General features: G+C 35.8%; 1 protein-coding gene across 1 annotated transcript in view; it reads left to right on the top strand.

The window, feature by feature from the left end:
• XPR1 (xenotropic and polytropic retrovirus receptor 1) overlaps window positions 1–23,092 on the top strand; it is a 208,956-nt gene that overhangs the window by 127,100 nt on the left and 58,764 nt on the right. The window contains exons 4-9 of the mRNA XM_004424971.2: window positions 512–735; window positions 4,053–4,202; window positions 4,472–4,555; window positions 10,076–10,157; window positions 17,707–17,897; window positions 18,117–18,296. Of these exons, the coding sequence (XP_004425028.2) occupies window positions 512–735; window positions 4,053–4,202; window positions 4,472–4,555; window positions 10,076–10,157; window positions 17,707–17,897; window positions 18,117–18,296 (911 nt within the window). The remainder of the gene's footprint in view (window positions 1–511; window positions 736–4,052; window positions 4,203–4,471; window positions 4,556–10,075; window positions 10,158–17,706; window positions 17,898–18,116; window positions 18,297–23,092) is intronic.

Genomic DNA, 23,092 nt, shown 5'->3' on the forward strand with positions numbered 1-23,092 from the left:
TTATGGTTTATTCCATTGTACATATATACCACATTTTTTTATCCATTCATCAGTTAATGGATATTTTGGTGGTTTCTACTTTTTGACTATTAAGAATATAAATTTGTGTATGTGTACAAGATTTTGTGTGAACATATGTTTGAGTTCTCTTGCTTATATACCTATGAGTGGAATTGCTGGATCATAAGGTAACTGTGTTTAACCTTTTGAGAACTGCCTCTGTACCATTTTCATTGTCACTCTTAGTAGCTTTTTAAATTCTATGTCATCATCTGTAAAAAGAAAGTGTACACTTGAGGTTTTGCAGGGAGGGAAGGGTAGGGTAGAATGAAAGGAGGGTGTTACACCAAAACATTTTTTCCTATCCAGTTCTAAATATTACATGTAACATTTTTTCCTAGAAATTTTGTGGAAACAAACTAGGATAATTGGTAAAAATTCAGAAATCAGTGAGAACTTTTACCAGCTTTTTTATCTTGATGATTTGATAATTCTGTTCTATTTCTTGTAGAAAAGCTCGCAGAGGCTCAGCGTAGGTTTGCTACACTTCAGAATGAGCTTCAGTCATCACTGGATGCACAGAAAGAAAGCTCTGGTGTTACTACTCTTCGCCAACGCAGAAAACCAGTCTTCCACTTGTCCCATGAGGAACGTGTCCAACATAGGAATATTAAAGACCTTAAACTGGCCTTCAGCGAGTTCTACCTCAGTCTTATCCTGCTGCAGAACTATCAGGTACTTAGATTCTTAACCCTGGAGAATGAACCTTTACGTATTTGAGAAATCATGGTAAATGGAATTAGCTTGAGCTGTACTATTGGGCCAATCGAAAAAGGGAAATCCTTAGTATGTCATTATTCTTTAGGTTCTTATTGGAATTTCACATGTTCTTATTGGCTAAAAATCAAGAATCAGAGTTGGTAAAATAGTGTTAACAGGACTTCTGTTTTTGAAGATTAGTTTTCTAAAAGTTTTTTTTACAATATTCAGGAGTAGCCCTTGACTCAAGGACTGATAGTTTGCTTCCTATTTTTAGAGGCATCTCTGGTAGTGGTGAGTAGAAATAAGGAGTAATATATGTCTACCCAACTACTGTTGGCTATGTAACAGCTTTTATATTCCTCCTAACCTATATAGAAAAATTTCCGCAAAAGCACTTGGACAGTTAACTTTCCTTCAACTAGCACTAATAATACAAAAGATACTGACTTTTCAACTTGCCACTAAGAATCCTTCCAATTTTATTATCCAGAGGCTGCAATATAACTGTATTAAAAAAAAATTTGCAAAAGAAATTAGATCACAGCAAATGTGTGTAGAAAATATATTACTCAATATTTTTAAAACCCAATCTGAAAAATTCAACTACTGTATATGTTAAATTGTGGAAATACAGGGCATTTATTTATTTATAATTCTTTATAGTCCTTTACATAGTTAAATCTATAAAGAATTTATTGAAAAACAGATTATTTGTTCAATAATAAACATTTAAATGTTTATTTAAGGCAGAAGCATCTCCCTGATTTTAGAGAGACATAATGCACTATTTTTTCCCAATTTACTCTTGTGATTATTACTTATAATCAGTGATTAGGATCATCACAGGATCATATACTATATAAAAACTATAGGTTATACAACAATAGTATTACCATGGGTAAATATTGGAATTTTTTTTTTAAGTCTGTTGTATTTTTTAATTTATTTTTTTATTTTTTTTGTGAGGAAGATCAGCCCTGAGCTAACATCCATGCCAATCCTCCTCTTTTTGCTGAGGAAGACCAGCCCTGAGCTAACATCTGTTGCCAATCCTCCTCCTTTTTTTCCCCAAAGCCCCAGTAGATAGTTGTATGTTATAGTTGCACATCCTTCTAGTTGCTGTATGTGGGATGCCGCCTCAGCATGGCCTGACAAGCAGTGTGTTGGTGCGTGCCCGGGATCCGAGCCCAGGCCGCCAGTAGCGTAGCGCACGCACTTAGCCACTAAGCCATGGGGCTGGCCCCAATATTGGAATTTTAAAATAAAAGGTAATTATAGTCTCATATCTGTAGTAATCTCAATTGTTAATGCATGAACTTATTTCCATCTCTCCCTTTCATAAATTTACCTTCTTCTTTGGTGATTTAATATTTTATCATTCAAAGAAGAGCCTAGGTGGAAAATAATTTTAGAAGAATAGAAAAGTAATTAAAAAAAAAAAAAAAAGAATAGAAAAGTAATTATGTATGTTGGGAAATTCCTTTCCTTTGAAATTTATCCATAGCTTTATAATTTATTTATTTATTTTTTTGTGAGGAGGACTAGCCCTGAGCTAACATCTGATGCCAATCCTCCCCTTTTTTTTCTTGAGGAAGATTGGCGCTGGGCTAACATCCGTGCCCAACTTCCTCTACTTTATATGGGACACTGCCACAGCATGGCTTATCAAGTGGTGCGTCGGTGCGTGCCCAGGATCCGAACCTGTGAACCCCGGGCCGCCGAAGCGGAGCGTGTGCACTTAACGACTGCTCCACCAGGCAGGCCCCTAAAATTTATTTTTTAAAAGAGCAAAAGTGTATTTCTTCTTTTTTATAATGCTATAAAACATTAACACTTCTCATTAATTGTGCTTGCCTGTTACACAGAAATAACCCTTGTTAAAGTTTATTAACTTTCCTAGAAGCTTTTGTCTTGGGTCATTATAGAAAGCTCCTTGGGAAAACAAAAATAATTGTTAATTATAAAAGTTCTGATCTATCCTCTATTCTTTAAGCCTGTCTATTCTGTAAGAATATATTTACTTTGAGAATGAGGAGAAAGGAAATTGATTGAAAGAAGTCTCCAAGTTATGGTATATGCAACCCAAGGAGAGTTTAAGATGATCCATTCAAGTATGAGAAAAAAATTATAAACAAACCAGCAAGCAAGCAAAGCCTAATTTGGAGTAGTGCTCAATTTTTTTTTTAATTGTGAAATTTTTGTTGTACATTATTGTTTATCAGTCACCATATAAGTGTAACCCTCCACCTCTTGTGCCCACCCGCCACCCCCCAGCCCCTGTCAATTTTTTTATTGATGGGAATATGTGATCAGCAAATCTGGGAGAGCTCTGGTTTAAAGAACCTTGCAGGGCCGGCCCCATGGCTTAGTAGTTAAGTGCGCACGCTCCGCTGCTGGCGGCCCGGGTTCGGATCCCGGGCGTGCACCAACGCACCGCTTCTCTGGCCATGCTGAGGCTGTGTCCCACATACAACAGCTAGAAGGATGTGCAACTATGACATACAACTATCTACTGGGGCTTTGGGGGGGAAAAATAAATAAATAAAATTATAAAGAACCTTGCAAATCCAGTTTCCTGCTTTTTTTGCATGTTATCAAAGAACAACCGAATTTGAGAATGTAGAAAAGTGTAGTATTTTGATATTGTAGGAATAGAGGAAAAATTCGAGCTCCTACCCATTATCAGCAAAACCTTGTAAGTATGATCACTTCTTTTCTACTGCCTCTTCTTTGCACTCCCATCCCCAAACTGAGAATGGATGGAAGCAAAATGAAAGTTAAGAGAACTGGACGATCTTCCATTTTCCATGCTGATGCCTACATGCTTGCACAGTAGGAGGGAAACATATAGCTATGCCAGTCCTTCAGAAAGCAAAGAACTAATAAATTTATTCAGTGCATGATAAATCCAAAATATTTTCTGAAAATAGTCTTTTGATCAGAGAAGCAAAAAGATATAAATAAACGTTTTGAGAACAATTGTATATAGGAAAACAGAAATAAAAATGTTTTCAGTTTAGGACTTCCGTTAATTTACTTGAGATCAAAATAATAGGGTTCATAGTTCAGGGTTCTTTGTATTACTGATACATACTACCTTGAAATGAATGAATGAAATAAGAAAGAAGAGTCTTATTCTTTTAGTAGTAAATGGTTTTATGAAAGCATTGCTGTTTTCCTTGGTACTCAATCTTCATCCAGTCACCTCTGTCAATGCATAGTGCTTATTATTTTTCATTTTCTTTTATGGTGGTGGAATTTATAGTAGTGTTTTTCATTTCTCTCTGTAGAATCTGAATTTTACAGGGTTTCGAAAAATCCTTAAAAAGCATGACAAGATCCTGGAAACATCTCGTGGAGCAGATTGGCGAGTGGCTCAGGTAGAAGTGGCCCCATTTTACACGTGCAAAAAAATCAACCAGCTCATCTCTGAAACTGAGGTACAGTAATCTCACTTGTAAACCACATATTTTTAATGACATTCATGTCTTATTTTTAGTGAAATAATTCTTCATTTCTATTTTCCTTTTGTAATTAGTTGCTAGCTTTGAATACATATATTTTTACCAAGATTTTTTTTTCTTTTGCCTTATTAGTATATGGTCACCAAGAGGTTATCGGAATAACATATATTTAAATGGTTCAGAATTATTTATGCATTAAAGTTTAGTATAACCTGTGTCAAAATTTAATAATGTTGTCTTTGTAGGCTGTAGTGACCAACGAACTTGAAGATGGTGACAGACAAAAGGCTATGAAGCGTTTACGTGTCCCTCCTTTGGGAGCTGCTCAGGTTAGTATTTGCTTCCAGTTGTTTGGTTGGTTGGTTTTGCCTATTTAATAATCAACACAATCTATTTAGCTGATAAAATATACTAGTTTCATTAATTTGAAAAAAAATGTTTCAGCCAAAATTTATAAGTAATTACTATTGTTATCGTTGTTTTAAAAAATTAGATGATCTAATTTCATAATCTCACTTCCTGATGAGTTGTAATATCTTTCTACTTTTCTCTTCTTATCCTGTGCTCCTTCTCGTTTATTCTTATTGACATGCTAAGTTCCTGGTCTCACCAAATGATTAAGATGAGATATTTATTTGATGATATGAGGGTGGATCAAATGTGCTAGACTACTACATAATTTCATCCAAAACATAGTAGTTACACCAAAAAAAGCATTTGTCAAATGATATCTACGCAGCAGTTATACCAAAAAACATTTAAGTGATATCATAAAACAAGTCTCAAACAAAGGATTTAAATCATAGAAAGTTATGTTCTCTGACCACAATGGAATGGAAATCAATAACAGTCACAGCTTCTTCACCTAATAAAAGGCATTTATTAAAAATCTACAACTAATACCATACTTAATGGTGAAACACTGAATGCTTTCTCCCGCACTAGGGACATAAAAGGATATTCACTCTTTTTGCTTCTATGCAACATTATGCTGGAAATTATAGCCAGTGTAGTAAGGTAAGAAAAAAAAATAAAAGGCGTTCAGATTAGAAAGAAAGAAATAAAACTGGTGAGGGTTTTTTTGCTGATGACATGATGGTCTGTGTAGAAAATCACATGAATCTATAGAATTGCCACTAGAACCAATACGTGAGTTTAGCAAGGTTGCAGAATACAAGATCGATATACAAAAATCAATTATATTTCTGTATACCATCAAGAACAATTGGGAATCAGAATTTTAATAAATAATGCTATGTATAATCAAAATATGAAATATTTAGGGATATATCTGAACAAAAGATGTGCAAGACCTTTACACTGAAAACTACAAAACACTGCTGAGAGAAATTAAAGAAGATATATGAGAGATATACCATGTTCATGAGTTAGAAAACCCAATTTTGTGTGTATGTGTGAGGAAGATCAGCCAATCCTCCTCTTTTTGCTGAGGAAGACTGGCCCTGGGCTAACATCCGTGCCCATCTTCCTCCACTTTATATGGGACGCCGCCACAGCATGGCCTGACAAGCGGTGCGTCAGTGCGTGGCCGGGATCCGAACCTAGGCTGCCAGCAGCAGAGCACGCGCACTTAACCACTATGCCACAGGGCCGGCCCCCATAAAACCCAATATTTTTAAGATATCATTTCTTTCTAAATTGATCTATAGGTATAACACAGTCCAACTCAAAATCTCAACAGGATTTTTTTTTTGTAATTGGTAAGCAAATTTTAAAATTTATGTGGAAATACAAGCAACCAAGAAGAGCCAAAACAACTTTGAAATAACTAAGTTGAAAGATTAACGCACCTGGTATCAAACTTATTATTAAAGCTATCAGTAATCAAGATAGTGTGGTATTTGTGTCAGGATAGGCAAATAGGTTAATGGAATAGAAGAGAGAGTCCAAAAACAGACCAACAAATATATGGACAACTAATTTTCAATAAAGATGTAAAGGCATTTTCGTGGAGAAAGGATAGTCTTTTCAACAAATGGTGCTGGAGCAAATGGCTTCCATATGCAAAAAAAAAAAAGAAGAACCTCCATCCATACTTCACACCGTATACAAAAATTAATTCTAAGTGTACCACACACCTAAATGAAAACCTAAAACTACAGATTTTTGAAGAAAATATAGGAGGAAGTCACGGTGACTTTGGGTTACACAAAGATTTCTTAGAAATGACACCAAAGGGGGCTGGCCCTGTGGCTTAGCAGTTAAGTGCACACGCTCTGTTGCTGGCGGCCTGGGTTCGGATCCTGGGCATGCACCGATGCACCGTTTGTCAGGCCATGCTGTGGCGGCGTCCCGTATAAAGTGGAGGAAGATGGGCACAGATGTTAGCCCAGGCCCAGTCTTCCTCAGCAAAAAGAGGATGACTGGCATGGATGTTAGCTCAGGGCTGATCTTCCTCACAAAAAAAAAAAAAAAGAAGAAAGAAATGACACCAAAAACCCTTCATCAAAATTAAAAACTTCTGCTTTTCAAAAGACAATGTTAAGAGAATGAAAAGAAAAGCAACAGACTAGGAGAAAATATTTACAAAATATATCTGATAAAAGACTTGTATCCAGAGTATATAAAGAACTCCAATACTCAATAATAAGAAAACAAACAACTCAACTTAAAAATGGGCAAAAGATCTGAACAGACACTTAATCAAAGATGTATGGGTGGCAAATAAGCATGTGAATAGATGCTCAATATCATTAGTCAGTAGGGAAATGCAAATTAAAATCACAATGAAATAACACACAGCTATTAGAACAACTAAAATGAAAAAGATTGACATTGAATATTGGAGGAACAAGAACTCTTACATCTCATATGCTGCTGGTGGGATGATATAACCACTTTGGAAAACAGTTTGGCAGTTTCTCTCAAAGTTAAACATTCACGTACCATATGATCCAGCCATTGTACTCCTAGATATTTACCCTAAGACAGATGTAAGCATATGTTCTTGTAAAGATTTGTACACAAATGTTCATAGGAGCTTTATTCATAATAGCCTAAAACTGGAAGCAACCCAAATGTCTATCAACTGGTGAATAGATAAACAATTTATGGTATATCTATACAATGGAATACTACTCAGCAACAAAAAGGAATAAATATTGATATCTGGAACAACATAAATGCATCTAAAATAATTATACTTGAGAGAAAGAAGCCAGACCGAGAAAGAGTATGTACTGTATGATTTTGTTTACCTAAGACTCTGAAAAATGCAAGCTAGTATATAGTGACAGAAAGCAGATCAGTGATTGCCTGGGGTTGGGGTAGGGTGTGGTAAGAGGAAAAGGATTACAGAAGGGCATGAGAAAACTCTTGAGGTGGTAGTTAGGTTCATTGTCTTGATTATGGTAATAGTTTTACAGGTGTTTACATATATCAAAACTTATCAAATTTTACACTTTAAATATGTGCAGTTTATTGTATGTCAATTAGTCAATAAAGCAGTTAAAAAAAAAAAACATAGACAAGAGCTGGCCCTGTGTAGTGGTTAAGTTTGGCACGCTCCGCTTCAGCAGCCCAGGTTTACTGGTTCAGATCCCAGGCGCAGACCTACACCACTTGTCAGCCATGCTGTAGCAGGGTCCCACATACAAAATAGAGGAAGATTGGCACAGATGTTAGCTCAGGGTGAATCTTCCTCAGCAAAAAAGAAAAAAAAAAAAACTAGGCATATCATAGTCAAACTGCTTGAAAATAGAAGATAAAGACAAAAATTTTTTAAGCATCCAGAGAGAAAAGGCACAAATTGTATACTTTAAATGTGCAGTTTATTGTATGTCAATTATATTTCAATAAAGCTGTTAAAAATAAAATTAATTTTAAAAAATTAAGGTGTTTAGGAATGCATGTAGAAGTGGCAAAGCTAAAGAAAACATGGAAATGGTTATCTCTAGCGAGGAGGGAAGGTTTTGGGATCTGGAAGGGATAGGAACTTCAACAATAGTGAAAGTGTTCTGTTTCTGAAGATGGGTGATAGGTTTGGTATACTTTACTACTCAATTCCAAACAGTCCAGATCAATATATGTATTCTTTTGTACATATGATAAATTGCGTAATTTTTATTGTATTATTTTTTTTGATGAGGAAGATTGTCCGTGAGCTAACATCTGTTGCCAGTCTTCCTCTATTTTGTATGTGGGACCCCATCACAGCATGGCTTGATGAGTGGTGTGTAAGTCTGCACCCGGGATCTGAACCCATGATCCCCTGGCCACCGGAGCGGTGCGTGCCAAACTTAACTACTATGCCAGTGGGCCAGCCCAAAAATCGCATAATTTTTAAAACTAAGAAAATTCTTTTTTTTTTTTTTTTTTTAACTTTATTTATTTTTCCCCCAAAGCCCCAGTAGATAGTTGTATGTCATAGTTGCACATCCTTCTAGTTGCTGTATTTGGGACGCGGTGTCAGCATGGTCGGAGAACCGGCGCGTCAGTGCGCGCCTGGGATCCAAACCCGGGCCGCCAGCAGCTGAGTGCACACACTTAACCACTAAGCCACGGGGCCGGCCCAAGAAAATTCTTTTTGAAAAAGAAAATGACCATCTTCCTTCTGGATGCTTTCAGTCCTAAACTAACAATACAGATATCTATTACTGATAAATAAGTCAGAGGGGGTCGCAATGCTTTTTTTCGTTTGAAGATTTTTAGAAAACATTTAAAGTTTCTTAAGTGTAATGTCACCTCTAACAACGACAAAAGTTTTTGATAACATTTATAGCAAATATTTATAATTTTATTTATTTATTTCGTTTCCCCCAAAGCCTCAGTAGATAGTTGTATGTCATAGTTGCACATCCTTCTAGTTGCTGTATGTGGGACGTGGCCTCAGCATGGCCGGAGAAGCGGTGCGTCGGTGCACGCCCAGGATCCGAACCCGGGCCGCCAGCAGCGGAGCACGCGCACTTAACTGCTAAGCCACGGGGCCGGCCCTATAGCAAATATTTAAATCCATAAGATTATCTCTCTCTCTGTTTCTCATCCCTTTACATTTAAAATATCAGACACTTTCTTTTATTTATTTTAGAAAACAGTAGATTTTTAAAATCATTTTCTAAATATAAAATTACATTGTAATAGAGAAAAATATTTTTTGAAGCTACACACCCTGAAGATTCTGATATGCCAGTCTCTTGAGACTCTCTAGTATATCTTTAAAAATTCACTTTAGGGCTGGCCCCGTGGCGTAGCGGTTAAATGCGTGCACTCTGCTGCTGGCGGCCCGGGTTCGGATCCCGGGATCGGATCCCGGGATTGCACTGAGGCACCACTTGTCAGGCCATGCTGTGGCAGCGTCCCACATAAAGTGGAGGAAGATTGGCATGGATGTTAGCTCAGGGCCAGTCTTCCTCACCAAAAAAAAAAAAAAAAAATTCACTTTAAATTACCCCAGTATAATAGTGTAAGAACTATCAGAAAATAAGTTGTTCTTATTTTTACATTGTCTCTAATTATTATTCATAATACCAAATATGTGAACTCTGAGTAATACTGACTTACAAAATTTAAAGATGTATACATTGTAAAAATGAAATTGCATGTTAAATCTCTCCTATAAGAAAATCCCAGTGTATATATAATTTGATGCCTAAGATTATAATCTTGTTTATTTAGTGACTCAGATTTCTGTAAAATAATTCGAATAACTGGCAACTCGTTATAGGATGATGAAGGATGTTCTCTGGTTCAGATTTATAAAAATTCAGATCATAAAATATTTTTGTTTTCATGGTAGAACTTTGAGGCTCATACTACTAATTTATTGCAGCATATACTGAATGTATTCAGTATTTTGCCCTATACCCAAAATGCTGTTTTTCTGTCTACAGCCTGCACCAGCATGGACTACTTTTAGAGTTGGCCTATTTTGTGGAATATTCATTGTACTTAATGTTACCCTTGTGCTTGCCGGTAAGTAGTTTCAATTTTGAATTAAATTATTCTTACTAATATGCCTATGTCATATTGTGTTCCTCTGTAAGAAATCAAGCTTGCAAGTACCAAAGCTCTGAAAGAGATCTGTCAGGGCTAAGTTTTTTGTTCTTATAAATGGTATATTGGGGGAGGGGGATTTGGTCATTTGTTTTGGTTTGTTTTTCCCTTTGGGTATAGTTATCCTTTAAAATATTGCTAGTTTATGACTTCTTACTCTCCATCATTTTCCAGTTTTTATGTACAACTTCTTCAGACTTTTTCAAAGTTCAGTTATCAAGAACCTCAGCTCCTTTGGTTACAAATGAGAGTAAATAAGATATTACAAAATTTATATACTAAAGCTCATTCACTTTGCTTTTTGGAGACTCACATTCTTTCCAGAACCTATTTACAATTACTTTGCATATAATTTTAAGAAGCTTGGTTATATAATTTCCTATTCTATAGCAGTTATAAATTAGAAAGAGGTAGGAGGAATTGCTAGAAGCAAGTGCACTCCCAATGTCAAGAAATAATGTAACAGCAAGGGAGGCATAATCTTACTAAACCTCCCAACAGAATTTGACATACCCCTGAGCAGCATTTGACATTGTTGATCTCTTCTTCTTGAAATTCTTACTTCACTTGGTTTTGCTAGGAAACCACACTCTGCTGGTTTTCCTATTAAACTTCGCTGGCATTTCTTTCCCAGTCTCTTTTGCTAGCTGTTGTTTTCTTTGTGACATCTAAATGTTGGGGAGTACCACTGGGCTCAATCCTCAAATCTCTGTAGAGAATGTTTGCAGTCATTTCTCACTCAGGCAGTCTTATTCAAGCCTATATAAATACCATCTATATACTAATGACCCCCAAGTATATATGCTATCTCCTCTGAGTGATGTCTAATTGGCTACTTGGACATCTAATAGGCTTCTCAAACTCACATGGACGTATTTTTTTTCACCCCCGTATATGCTTTCTCTGCCATATGGCATAGCCTTTCAGTTTCTCAGACCAAAAACCTTTAGCATCTCTCTTCCCTCATACTTCATCTTCAATCCATCAGCAAATCCTGCTGCTCTGTCTTCAAAATATATTCTGAATCTGACCACCTCCACCAGTGTTATCCTTGTCTAAGCAACCATTTCTTGCTTAGTACACTGCAACAGCCTTCTGAACTTGTCTCCTTGCAGCCACTCTTGCCTCCTGACGGCCGCCAATGTCTTTTTTTTTTAATGTAAGTTAGATCATGTCACTCTCTTCAAAATCAAAATCAGAAGTTAAAAAAAATGACTTCTCTTACAGTAAAATTCAAACTTCTTACCATGGCCTATGAGACCCTCCAGGATCTTGCCCTTCTGAGCCTTTCTGACTTTATAGCCTAGCATCCTCCCCACACTCAGTTTCACTTGGTTTTACTCTGTTTCCATCCACACTTGTGTTGTTACTATTCCTTGAACATACCAGGCTCATTCCCAGCTATGAGCTCTTGCATTTGCCTAAAAGGCTCTTCCGCAAGATGTCTACCTGGCCTACTCGCTCACTTCATGTAGTCTCTATTCAAATGCCACCTCCTCAGTAAGGCCTTACCTGATCCCCTTACCCTAACGTAACCTGTTCTATCCCTTTAGCCTACATTAGTTTTCTTCAGAGCACTTGTAATTATATGACATAATATTACATATTTACGTTTCTTGTTACCTGTTTTCCCACTGGAATGTAAGTTTCTTTTTTTATAATTTTATTTATTTATTTATTTTCCCCAAAACCCCAGTAGATGTTGTATGTCACAGCTGCACATCCTTCTAGTTGCTGTATGTGGGACGCGGCCTCAGCATGGCCAGAGAAGCGGTGCGTCAGTGTGCGCCCAGGATCCGAACCCAGGCTGCCAGTAGTGGAGCGCACGCACTTAACCGCTAAGCCACGGGGCCGGCCCCTAAGCTTCTTGACGCTTGGGTTTTGGCTCTCTTGTTCATCATTGTGTCTCCATCACCTAGAATACTGCCTGGGACATAGTAGGGGTTCAAAATATGTTGGAAGTTTGAATGGATAGAAGAGAAGGAAAGAGATGAAATTAAATGATATATAGAAAAAACAAACACACAAACAGCAAAAAGACAGACACAAATCTCGAAGGTTCTTGCAGTAGAGGACTTTTAATTTAAGGGCAAAAATCCTGGTATACCTCCAGAGTCTTGTTAATGATAACTATGAATCATTAATACAGGATTGTAAAGTCTGCAAAGAATACATGAGTTAGAAATAGATGTTATTGTATAAATATCCATTATATTCTGTTTTGGACTTTTAGTAATCATAATAGTGCCTGAACAAGGAAGGTTTGTATCACTGTCACGCTTATTCTCGATTGCAGGGACTATGTACTCTTTTTCGTTTTTTGTATTTCAGGTTCCTAACACAGCGCCAGACATATAGCAGATGTTCAAGAAATACTTTACTGAACTCATTATTCCTCATAAACATTCTTAAGATTCTCCATTATATGTTATGAAATTATAACCCAAGTTGTAATGGCTTTTAGAGAGCATATGAACTTTACCTATTACAGTGTGTTTTCATTTGTATTTTTAGAGTTCTCCTTCCCACCAATTCCTAAAAATTAACTTTGATAATTATGGTCTACTGTAAGCTCATGATTTAATATTGGTATAATTTATGATCATATTTTAGTCTAATTCTATTTGTTCAGGTGAATGGAGTCTATTTATATAGAATACATGGAGATACTACCATAAAAAACCTAGCCCTAGATTGTCAAGCTAGCTATTGTGGAAGCAACACTGACTTGGATTCAAAGAGCCTTGCTTGGGTTTCAGTCCCAGCTCCACTGTTTGTTAATTGTTTTGGCTTTAAGGACATCATTTAACTTTTCTGAAACAATTTTCTCATTTGTTAAATGAGCTTAATACCTTAAATTTACAAAGTTGTTTTAGAATTCCTTCATTCAACAAGTAAATTTTAGCATCTCACAGTTATGCTTGATACTCATGAGTCATAAGATAGATAAGAGAATCCCTTTCCTTATGAAGCTTATTATGCCAGGGAGATTAAGACAATAGTAATACAAGATGGAAAGTGTTAAATGTTCTAAGCAAAGGAACAAGTGATTACTTTTAAATGAGAGCATCAGGGAAGACTTTATGGAAGAAATGACATTTATGCTGGACATTGATGGAATGAAAGGCATTCCAAGAAAAGGAAACAGTTGAGCAGAGATTTAGTTGAATAGTTAGGAGGTGGGGCATAGGAGGAGGGGAGGGGAGTGGATTATGAAGGAGAGAAGTGATAAATTCACCCAGGGTGAAGGAGAGTGTTAGATGATAAGAGTGAAAAGGTAGCATGAGATCAGTTCATAGAGATCATCTAAGAAATGTAAGTAAAACATGTTTATAGTTGTGAAGCACTACACCAATATAAAGTATATGGTATGTGTGATGGGAGTTGTTTCTTTCTGTAGGAAAAACTGTAGTTGTTTGTGTGAAATTTTTTCTTTCATTTCCAAGATGAGCATGGTGGTATCATCATCATCATCATTAAATAAGACATAAGAAAAAGAAAATTTCTTCATTCTTTTTATGTGAATGAATTGAAAAGAAGTTTTTTTAAATATGAGGACAAGGGCCGGCCCAGTGGCGCAAGTGGTTAAGTGCATGCTCTCTGCTGTGGCAGCCCGGGGTTTGCCAGTTCAGATCCTGGGTGCGCACTGATGCACCGCTTGTCAAGCCGTGGTGTGGCGCCATCTCATATAAAGTAGTGGAAGATGGGCATGGATGTTAGCCCAGAGCCAGTCTTCCTCAGCAAAAAAAAAAAAGAGGAGGATTGGCAGATGTTAGCTCAGGGCTGATCTTCCTGAGCTAACAACAACAAAAAAGCGAGGACAAGTTGAAGTTTTTTCTTTTGTAAATATAGACTGTTTTTTTTGAGACAGTCTGATTTGTTTTATGTGTGTGGTTTATGCATTTAGTGTTATGCATTATATTCTTTCACCTCAGAACCCTTCTTTGTTTGATCTTTGTGTTTGTATAAGGGAGAAAGGGTAAATATAGTTAAAGCCAGCTCTCTATCCTTATTTATCTCCCAGAGGGTGCTTAAAAGATAACAGTGTTGAGAGTTGAGAGAGAAACATGGTGGTAGTGATGCATGTACAAGCATGATTCTTTTTTTGAAGCATTCACATCAAAACATAATGTGCATAATTGCTGTAGTTTCTCAAGGGAGCGTGACCTAGTGTTTAATAATTTATCTAAAAATCACATATTCCAGATATTTAGATTCATGAAGATGAAAAGTTGCCTGTTTAGATTTTTTAAAACTTGTTCTCTTGGGGCCGGCGCCCTTGACGTAGTGGTTAAGTGCACGCGCTCCGCTGCTGGCCACCCGGCTTCGGATCCCGGGCGCGCACCGATGCACCGCTTGTCAGGCCATGCTGTGGAGGCGTCCCATATAAAGTAGAGGAAGATGGGCACAAATGTTAGCCCAGGGCCAGTCTTCCTCAGCAAAAAGAGGACGATTGGCATGGATGTTAGCTCAGAGCTGATCTTCCTCACAAAACAAAACAAAACAAAACAAAAACCTTGTTCTCTCATAGATTCCTAGTAAGCTTTACTTAATTTGATACAATATGCCATATTTCACAAAGTGTGTATAAGGGTGTGAAATAGCAGGCACTCATACACTAATAGTAAGAGTTGATCATTGCGATCTCTTTAGAGAATAATGGGCAATATAGGAAAAATTTTTAAATACAGTCACTTTGATTAAGCAATTTTATTTCTAGAAATTTATCCTACCAACATAGTTGTAAATGGGTGCAAAGATTCATATGAAAGGAGGGTATTCATGACCGTTTTGTTTACAATAGCAAAATCCTAGAAACCACTCAAATGTCCATCATTTGGGAACTAAGTAAATAAATAATATTACCCCTATACCATGGAATACTATGAAGATTTTAAAATGAATGAGTGAAAATGGGTACAACACTTTGGAGAACCATTTGGCAGTATCTACCCAACCTAAACATATACTATACTGGGTTGTTTCTGCTGTTTGGCTAATGTGAATTGCGCTGCTATGAACATATGTATACATGGATTTGTACCTGTTTTCAGTTCTTTTGGATATATACCTAGGAGTGGAGTTGCTCGGTTATGTGGTAATTCTGTGTTTAACTTTCTGAGGTACCACCAGTTGTTTTCCACAGAGGCTACACCATTTTCCATTCCCACTAGCAATTTATGAGGGTTCCATTTTCTCCACATCCTCGCCTACATGTGTGATTTTACTTTTTTTTCAAATTATAGCCATCCTAGTGAGTATGAAGTGGTATCTTGTTATGGTTTTGATTTGCATTTCCCTCATGACTAATGATATTGAGCGTCTTTTCATGTGCTTGTTGGCTGTTTCTATATTTTCTTGGGAAAAATGTCTATCCAAGTCCTTTGCCCATTTTTTAATTGAGCTGTATTATTGTTAAGCTACATAGTTCTTTATATATTCTGGATAGTAGACTCTTATAAGATACATGATTTGCAAATATTTTCTCCCATTCTATAGATTTTCTTTTCACTTTCTTGATAATGTCCTTTGATGCACAAACGTTTTTAATTTTGGCAAAGTCCAGTATATCTATTTTTTTCTTTTGTTACTCATGATTTGGTGTCATATCTAAGAATCCATTGCCAAATCCAAGGTTATGAAGATTTTCCCTTATGTTTGTTTCTAAGAGTTTTATAATTTTAGCTCTTATATTTAGGTTATTGATCCATTTTGAACTAAATTTTTGTATGGTGTGTGGTAGGAGTTCAACTTCATCCTTTTGCATGTGGATATCTAGTTGTCCCAAAACCATTTGTAGAAGAGAATATTCTTTTCCACTGAATGGTCTTGGCCCTCTTGTTGAAAATCAATCCTTCAGTTTCCTGAAGACAGGTGTTTCGTCTGTTCATTACTGAATCACCAGCTCTCAGAATGGTGTCACATGTAATAGGCATGTAATAAATATTTTTCAAATTAATGAACAAAGAAGGTGATATATACTGAATACTCATAAAGGGCCAAACATTGTTTTAGGCATTTAATATGTGTTGTTTGCATTTAATCTTTTTAACAAACTTATAAGAATAGATATTATCCCCATTGACCAATAAGGAAACTGAGACTTAGAAAAATTAAATAATTTGCCCTTTTATAGCTAAGATTTGAAATCTGGTTTATAGTATTTGACTCCAAACCAAAGGCTTCTCTACTCTGTTATTTTTAAGTTATTGAATGAACTATGTACTATAGAGACTACAGAGATAAAAATAATAAATGGTTATTTAAATTAAGTCAGTCTATAAGGTAGTATATAATTAAATTTCAAATAATAAATAATAAATTTTTATTTATTATTTAAGAATAAATTTTGTAGTTATTTGGAAAATTGAGAAATCGTTATCCAAATTGAAATGTTTGGCACATAGTAGGCTCAAAATGAAACATTAATTCAATAAATATATGAATAGATAAGGATCTGACTCTTAAATATAAGTAGAATTTGAATTGGTGGAGGGAAAGAGCAAGGCCATTTTATGTACAGGGAACAACATAAGCAAATGTAAACGGCGAACTTGTTAAAAGGATAATAAAATTCATCAGAAGATAAGAATTTATGTTTAGGGGCAGTGTGAGATAAGTTTGGGAAAAGTGACTTGGAGATCAGATTGTGAAGAACTTGAATTGTGAGGCTGGGATGTTTGAACATTATAATTATTGGAGAGCTATAGAATAATAATGATACTGAACATTTGTTTGGGCATATGGGCAATAGAATGTAGTGGTTAAGAATGTGGGCTTTGGAGAAAACCATCTAGGTTAAAATCCCGGCTCTGCTCTATTCTAGCTTGGTAATCCTGAGCAAATTAATTAATCTCTCTGTGCTCTAGTTTCCTCATCAGTCAAATGGAGATAATAGTTTTTAATTCACAGAGCCATTGTGAGGATTAGATAAATTATTATGTATAAAAATATTGAGAACAATCCTTAGCACACAGTAAGCATTCTGTAAATATCACCTGTTGTCATTTGTATGACATTTCAGTTTTCACATTGCTTTCATGGGTACTATTTCTTTTAATTTTCACAGCAACTCTGTGAGGTAGGTATTACTTTGTGCAGTTTAATGATGGACAAAACAAAGCCAAAGAAGTTGTGTCATACCAGAAATCCCCAGCTGATATAACTGATTTTATGATTGGTTCAAACTATTTCACTATGATTCTCTGTAATCTAAAAAACTAATGGAGTAATGGATCAACATGCTAAAAGTCAAATTTTAGGAAAATTATTCTGGTGGAAATCTGCAGAGTGAAATGAATAAGGGAAAGAACCTGCAGGCAAGTTTATCAGGCTCTTGAGATAATCTAGGTTTAGATTTTATTTATGAAAAATTCCTATGCCAGGACTATATCATTAAGAATTAAGAGAAAAGACAATGAAAAGAGACATTATGAATTTTCTAACCAATTAATTAATATTCTTTCAGCTATATTTAAACTTGAAACAGATAGAAGTATATGGCCCTTGATAAGAATCTATCGGGGTGGCTTTCTTCTGATTGAATTCCTTTTTCTACTGGGCATCAACACATATGGTTGGAGACAGGCTGGAGTAAACCATGTGCTCATCTTTGAACTTAATCCGAGAAGCAATTTGTCTCATCAACATCTCTTTGAGGTAATCAAAGCAAGACATAAAGTCCCATGAATATAGTTTGCATTAGCTATATAGCTGCTTTAATGAGTACTGAAATCCATCTTCTACTTGAAGAGGATTATTGACTTAAAAACTAAACATTTTTCTTAGCTTTGTTTAAAAAATTAAAGATATTTCTGAGTAATGGTAAAGATAAAAATAACAATTTTCTCTCTTTTTGTCTTTCCCATCCTTTATCAGATTGCTGGATTCCTCGGGATATTGTGGTGCCTGAGCCTTCTGGCATGCTTCTTTGCTCCAATTAGTGTCGTCCCCACATATGTGTATCCACTTGTCCTTTATGGATTTATGGCTTTCTTTCTTATCAACCCCACCAAAACTTTCTATTATAAATCCCGGTTTTGGCTGCTTAAACTGCTGGTAAGTCCAGAAACTTGGGTACTGATTTTAGAGTGTATATTGGTAATTGGCTTCCTTTAGGATGAAACCAAGGCTGCTCTATTATACAACTTCAGAGGGCATAGTTTACATTGTAGTCTATGTGAGTGGTGTCCCAGCTCCAGGGGCAAAGAATATGGTGTGACTGGTTCCCCTGACATTGCATAGTACAATGGTCCTGGGAAAAGCACTCATGCATTTTTTTCCTCCTAAAATGGAGTATGAAGTGTCCAGATATTGAAATGATTTTGCAAATTAATAATAATCAGTTCATGATGAATTTAATTGCTTCGTTATACAGATTATTTAATCAGCTGTGATAAGATATAACTTTATGTTTCTTTTTTTTAAAAGTGGTAAAACTGTTATTTTCCTGTTAAATTGATATAAGTAGTCAACCAAGCATTTTTATTTTATGAAAGATCTGTTCTCTAAAAGTAGTAGGAATACCTTGCCAGATCACCAAGTTTAATTTAAGAAACTGACTTTGATTCTTGTTTATAATAAATTCCATTTCTTCTTCCACTTTACCTATTTCTTAATGATCTCAAAATCATGCAGTTTCAGCATTAGGATATAGAATTTCTTGTGAAAATGGTAGCTGTATTTTTTGTGATAGGGTGAAGATAGCTCTGAGAAGGGACTTCTACTTACCCCTAAATTAAACTAGCTCTATTTTGAAAATCAGTTGGGAATGCTTTAATATAGTTATTTCTTAGATTATGAAGAACAGTAGAGTGAAAATTAGTAATTAAATTGACCAATCTCTACACAAACTTTCGAAATTCCCATATTTTCCTTACTTTTTTATCACCTTATAAAGTATACCACCTTGAAAACTGTAGTTTTTATTTCTTTCTTCCTTTTGTATGCCCCTTAGGGTTAGCAGATTTTTTTGGTTCTTAACGGTACACTCCCTATGTATAGCATTAACTAAATTTTTTAAATCTGAAAACACAAAATATGGCTTTCCTATTAAAAAATATATAGTAAGCACTCAACAAGTAAAAACCAATCTATATTCCAATATAGGTAAGTATTTATAGCAATCAGGAAAAGAAAATGACCCAAATCTCCTTGATTTATTTTTTTTCCAAGGTTGATTGTTATTTATTTGTATTTCTTATTTCTTCCACTAGGATTTTTATCACATTGAGAATCTTCCTCTTTTCCTCCAATTTCATTAAATATAAATAAATAAAAGAGCAAATCATTTCCTTTAAGTGCAGCACCTCTGGGCCTAACTTTGGGTTTGAATTTTGAGTGTGGAATTCAGATGTACAACAGTATTTTGATAAGTCTAAGCATACCATCACCTTTAATATGTTTTGTCATCTTCTAGAACACATGCTTTTTAGAGGATTTTTTTTTTAAGACAGAAGAAAAGTTTGAGCCTTTTTTTCTCCCTTGAGATTTATACTGAAAATAAATGATTTCCAGTTTGTACAGCAATATTGGATTACCTTTCTTATTTTGAGATTGTCGTTTTATTACTGGATTTTGTGGAGTTTTTAAACTGTGTTATTTGCTTTAAAAATGTAGTATTCTTCTGATTACAAGGAAATACCTTTAAGATTATAAAGATTTATTGTTTCCTGCCTCAATTATTGTGAAATCTCTATGAAGTTCTTTTGAAATGAGGTTTGAAAGTCCCAGAAAACTCAAGTGTTAATATGATTGCATCATTGCAATAAGAGGATAATACAGTTGTGTACATTGTGTGCTAAGTGAACATTTCCCCAGTGCATCCTTCTTTGTTTAAATAGTAAACTATGATTCATGCATGACCAGTTATTCTTATTAGCAAAACGTTTCCCACCGAGTAGATGTTTATCTGTGCATCTGCTGTGTATTAATAAATGAGGACTTGTCGATGGAATAGGTTGGTAATAATGATATAATAAAGAATAATAAAATGTACTATCAGAAGCAGTGAAATACAGAAAGAAGCATTGTGGTGTGTTATGTTTGTACTAGTAATTGCAAACAGGAACAATGTTATTTATAGATCATTTTACTTTATTTTATTTTTTATTATTTATTTATTTATTTATTTTTCCCCCAAAGCCCCAGTAGATAGTTATATGTCATAGTTGCACAGCCTTCTAGTTGCTGTATGTGGGACACGGCCTCAGCATGGCCGGAGAAGCGGTGCGTTGGTGCGTGCCTGGAATCTGAATCCAGGCCGCCAGCAGCGGAGCGCACGCACTTAACCGCTAAGCCACGGGGCTGGCCCTATAGATCATTTTAATAGTAATTGACCTATTGACTTATTTTAATTTAAAACTTACTGAGAAAACTTACCCTTAGACTTGTTTTTAGTGAATTAACAAGAATGTTTCCACCCTAGTTGTGATTCTCTGATGTAGCTTTTTTTAAAACCTCATCCTAAAGTAAAACTACATTTCCTTTTTTCTTTCTTTATTTTAATTTTTAGTGGGAAAAGAACATATGGTACTTGGCTGTAGTGGTAGGCACTGGGTGCCATTTATATCCATATTTAAATTTGAATCTGTGGAATTGGTACATGCTATTCTCCTCCTCCCAAAAAAAGCTAAAAAAATTTTTATAAGAAATTGGTTTATTTTGATATGAATGTTATATGTCAAATTAGTATAGTGTATTTACATTCATTAGGTTATACATCTTCTCCCCAGATCCATATTTGCCCTAATGAGAAATCCAATTAGGAAGCAGAAACAGTGCCTCAAATTTTCTTTTTTTTTTTTTAAAGATTTTATTTATTTTATTTTTTCCCCCCAAAGCCCCAGTGGGTAGTTGTATGTCGTAGCTGCACATCCTTCTAGTTGCTGTATGTGGGACTCGGCCTCAGGATGAACGGAGAAGTGGTGCCTCAATGCGCACCCGGGATCCGAACCCGGGCCACCAGCATCGCAGCGCGCACACTTAACCACCAAGCCACAGGGCCGGCCCAGTGCCTCAAATTTTCTAAACAAAAATATCAACTTATTCTTATAGAAGGTTACATAAAGTTGTTGTTTTTTTTGGTGAGGAAGATTGGCCCTGAGCTAACGTCCGTCACCAATTTTCCTCTTTTTGCTTGAGGCAGAGTGTCCCTGAGCTAACATCTGTGCCAGTCTTCCTCTATTTTGTATAATTTTATTTATTTATTTTTTTCCCCCAACGCCCCAGTAGATAGTTGTATGTCATAGCTGCACATCCTTCTAGTTGTTGTATGTGGGACTTGGCCTCAGCATGGCCGGAGAAGCGGTGCGTCGGTGCGCGCCCGGGATCGAACCTGGGCTGCCAGCAGCGGAGCGCGCGCACTTAACCGCTAAGCCACGGGGCAGGCCCAGTCTTCCTCTATTTTGTATGTGGGACGCTGCCACAGCATGGCTTGATGAGCAGTGTGTAGGTCTGCCCCCAGGATCCAAACCCGCAAACCCCAGGCCGCTGAAACAGTGTATGAACTTAACCACTACACCATCAGGCCAGCCCCTGAAGTTTTTAAATTAGAATTCTTTGCTATGTAATTTGCAAATCAGTTTTTCCAATATTTTCTTTAATTGTATAGTAAAATTTTTACACATATCTCTACTATAAGAATAGAGAGATGTTCTCATTTCATGATGCACTGTTCTGGACATTTTATATGTATTAATTTATTTAATCCTTTTAATAACCCATGAGGTTGGAGCTGCTATTAATCTACATTTTATAAATGAAGAAACCTGAGTTCAGAGAAGTTAAATAAGGTCACATAGCCAGTAAATAATGGAGATGGGATATGAGCCCAGGCAGTCTGGCTCTGTAATTTGTACTCCTAAACACTAACATTTAATAGTTAGACCTGTTAGTCACTTTATCTAAGATGTTTAATTTTGATCTAGTGGATCAAACTAATGGAATATAAAAATCATATTTGGAAAGAATCTAATTATTTACAAGCCTCTCAAAAGTAGAAATTAAAACTTTGTCTCCTTAACTATTTATCTGTATTAACTTAGAAGATGATGTTAGCATATATTCTTTGTAATAATTTATTAGTGACTTTTTTATGGACGTAGTTAAAACATCAGATAGCCGTAGTTGTCTCTAGCTATCTGAATACTATTACTCAGTGAATTGTTACCATTTTAATAAAAATCAAAAAAGGTAAAAGATGACAGGCCTTAGCCAGAATAAGAAGGGAAGAAGGAGAATTCTCACACGAACAGGTGAATTCAGATAAATCTGAGATGAATTTGACTATGTGTAAATGCCAGGGAGTTAAGTATGATCTGTTTATTTTCTCCCCCCCTCACCATACCTCTGACCAAGCTGCTTGCTCTCTTCTTTATATTCCCAGGGTATTTTGTATGTATATCTGTAATAGAACTTACTATATGGTGCTATCATTATTTCTTTAGGTATTTATTTGCCCAACCAAACTGTAGGTGTTTGAGGGTTTTGAGTGTAGAGACTGTCTTATTTGTCTCTGTACCTCCACAATGCTAGACATGTAGTAAATACTTAATAAGTCTTTGTTAAATGCATGAATGACTATAATTATATTCTTTCCTTCATTAGTTGTATTATACCAACATTTACTACTCCCTGTTTTCTTCCTTTTTTCAACTTCTCTCTTCTGTATATTTTCCCTTCCTCCCAGTTTTTGTTTTTATCCCATTCCCTTCCTTTTCCAGTCCTATCCCTCTATGTCTTTGTTTCTTATTTAATGCATTCTCCTCCTCTTCTGCTCTTATGGAGGTTTTCCGTATTAGCCAAGTTTTGAGGCTGGTTTTTGCAGATTGTGAGAATAACAGTAGTCTGTTTCA

This window comes from Ceratotherium simum, chromosome 2 (assembly GCF_057802395.1).
Source record: "Ceratotherium simum simum isolate JZ-2026a chromosome 2, ASM5780239v1, whole genome shotgun sequence".
Lineage (NCBI taxonomy): Eukaryota > Metazoa > Chordata > Mammalia > Perissodactyla > Rhinocerotidae > Ceratotherium > Ceratotherium simum.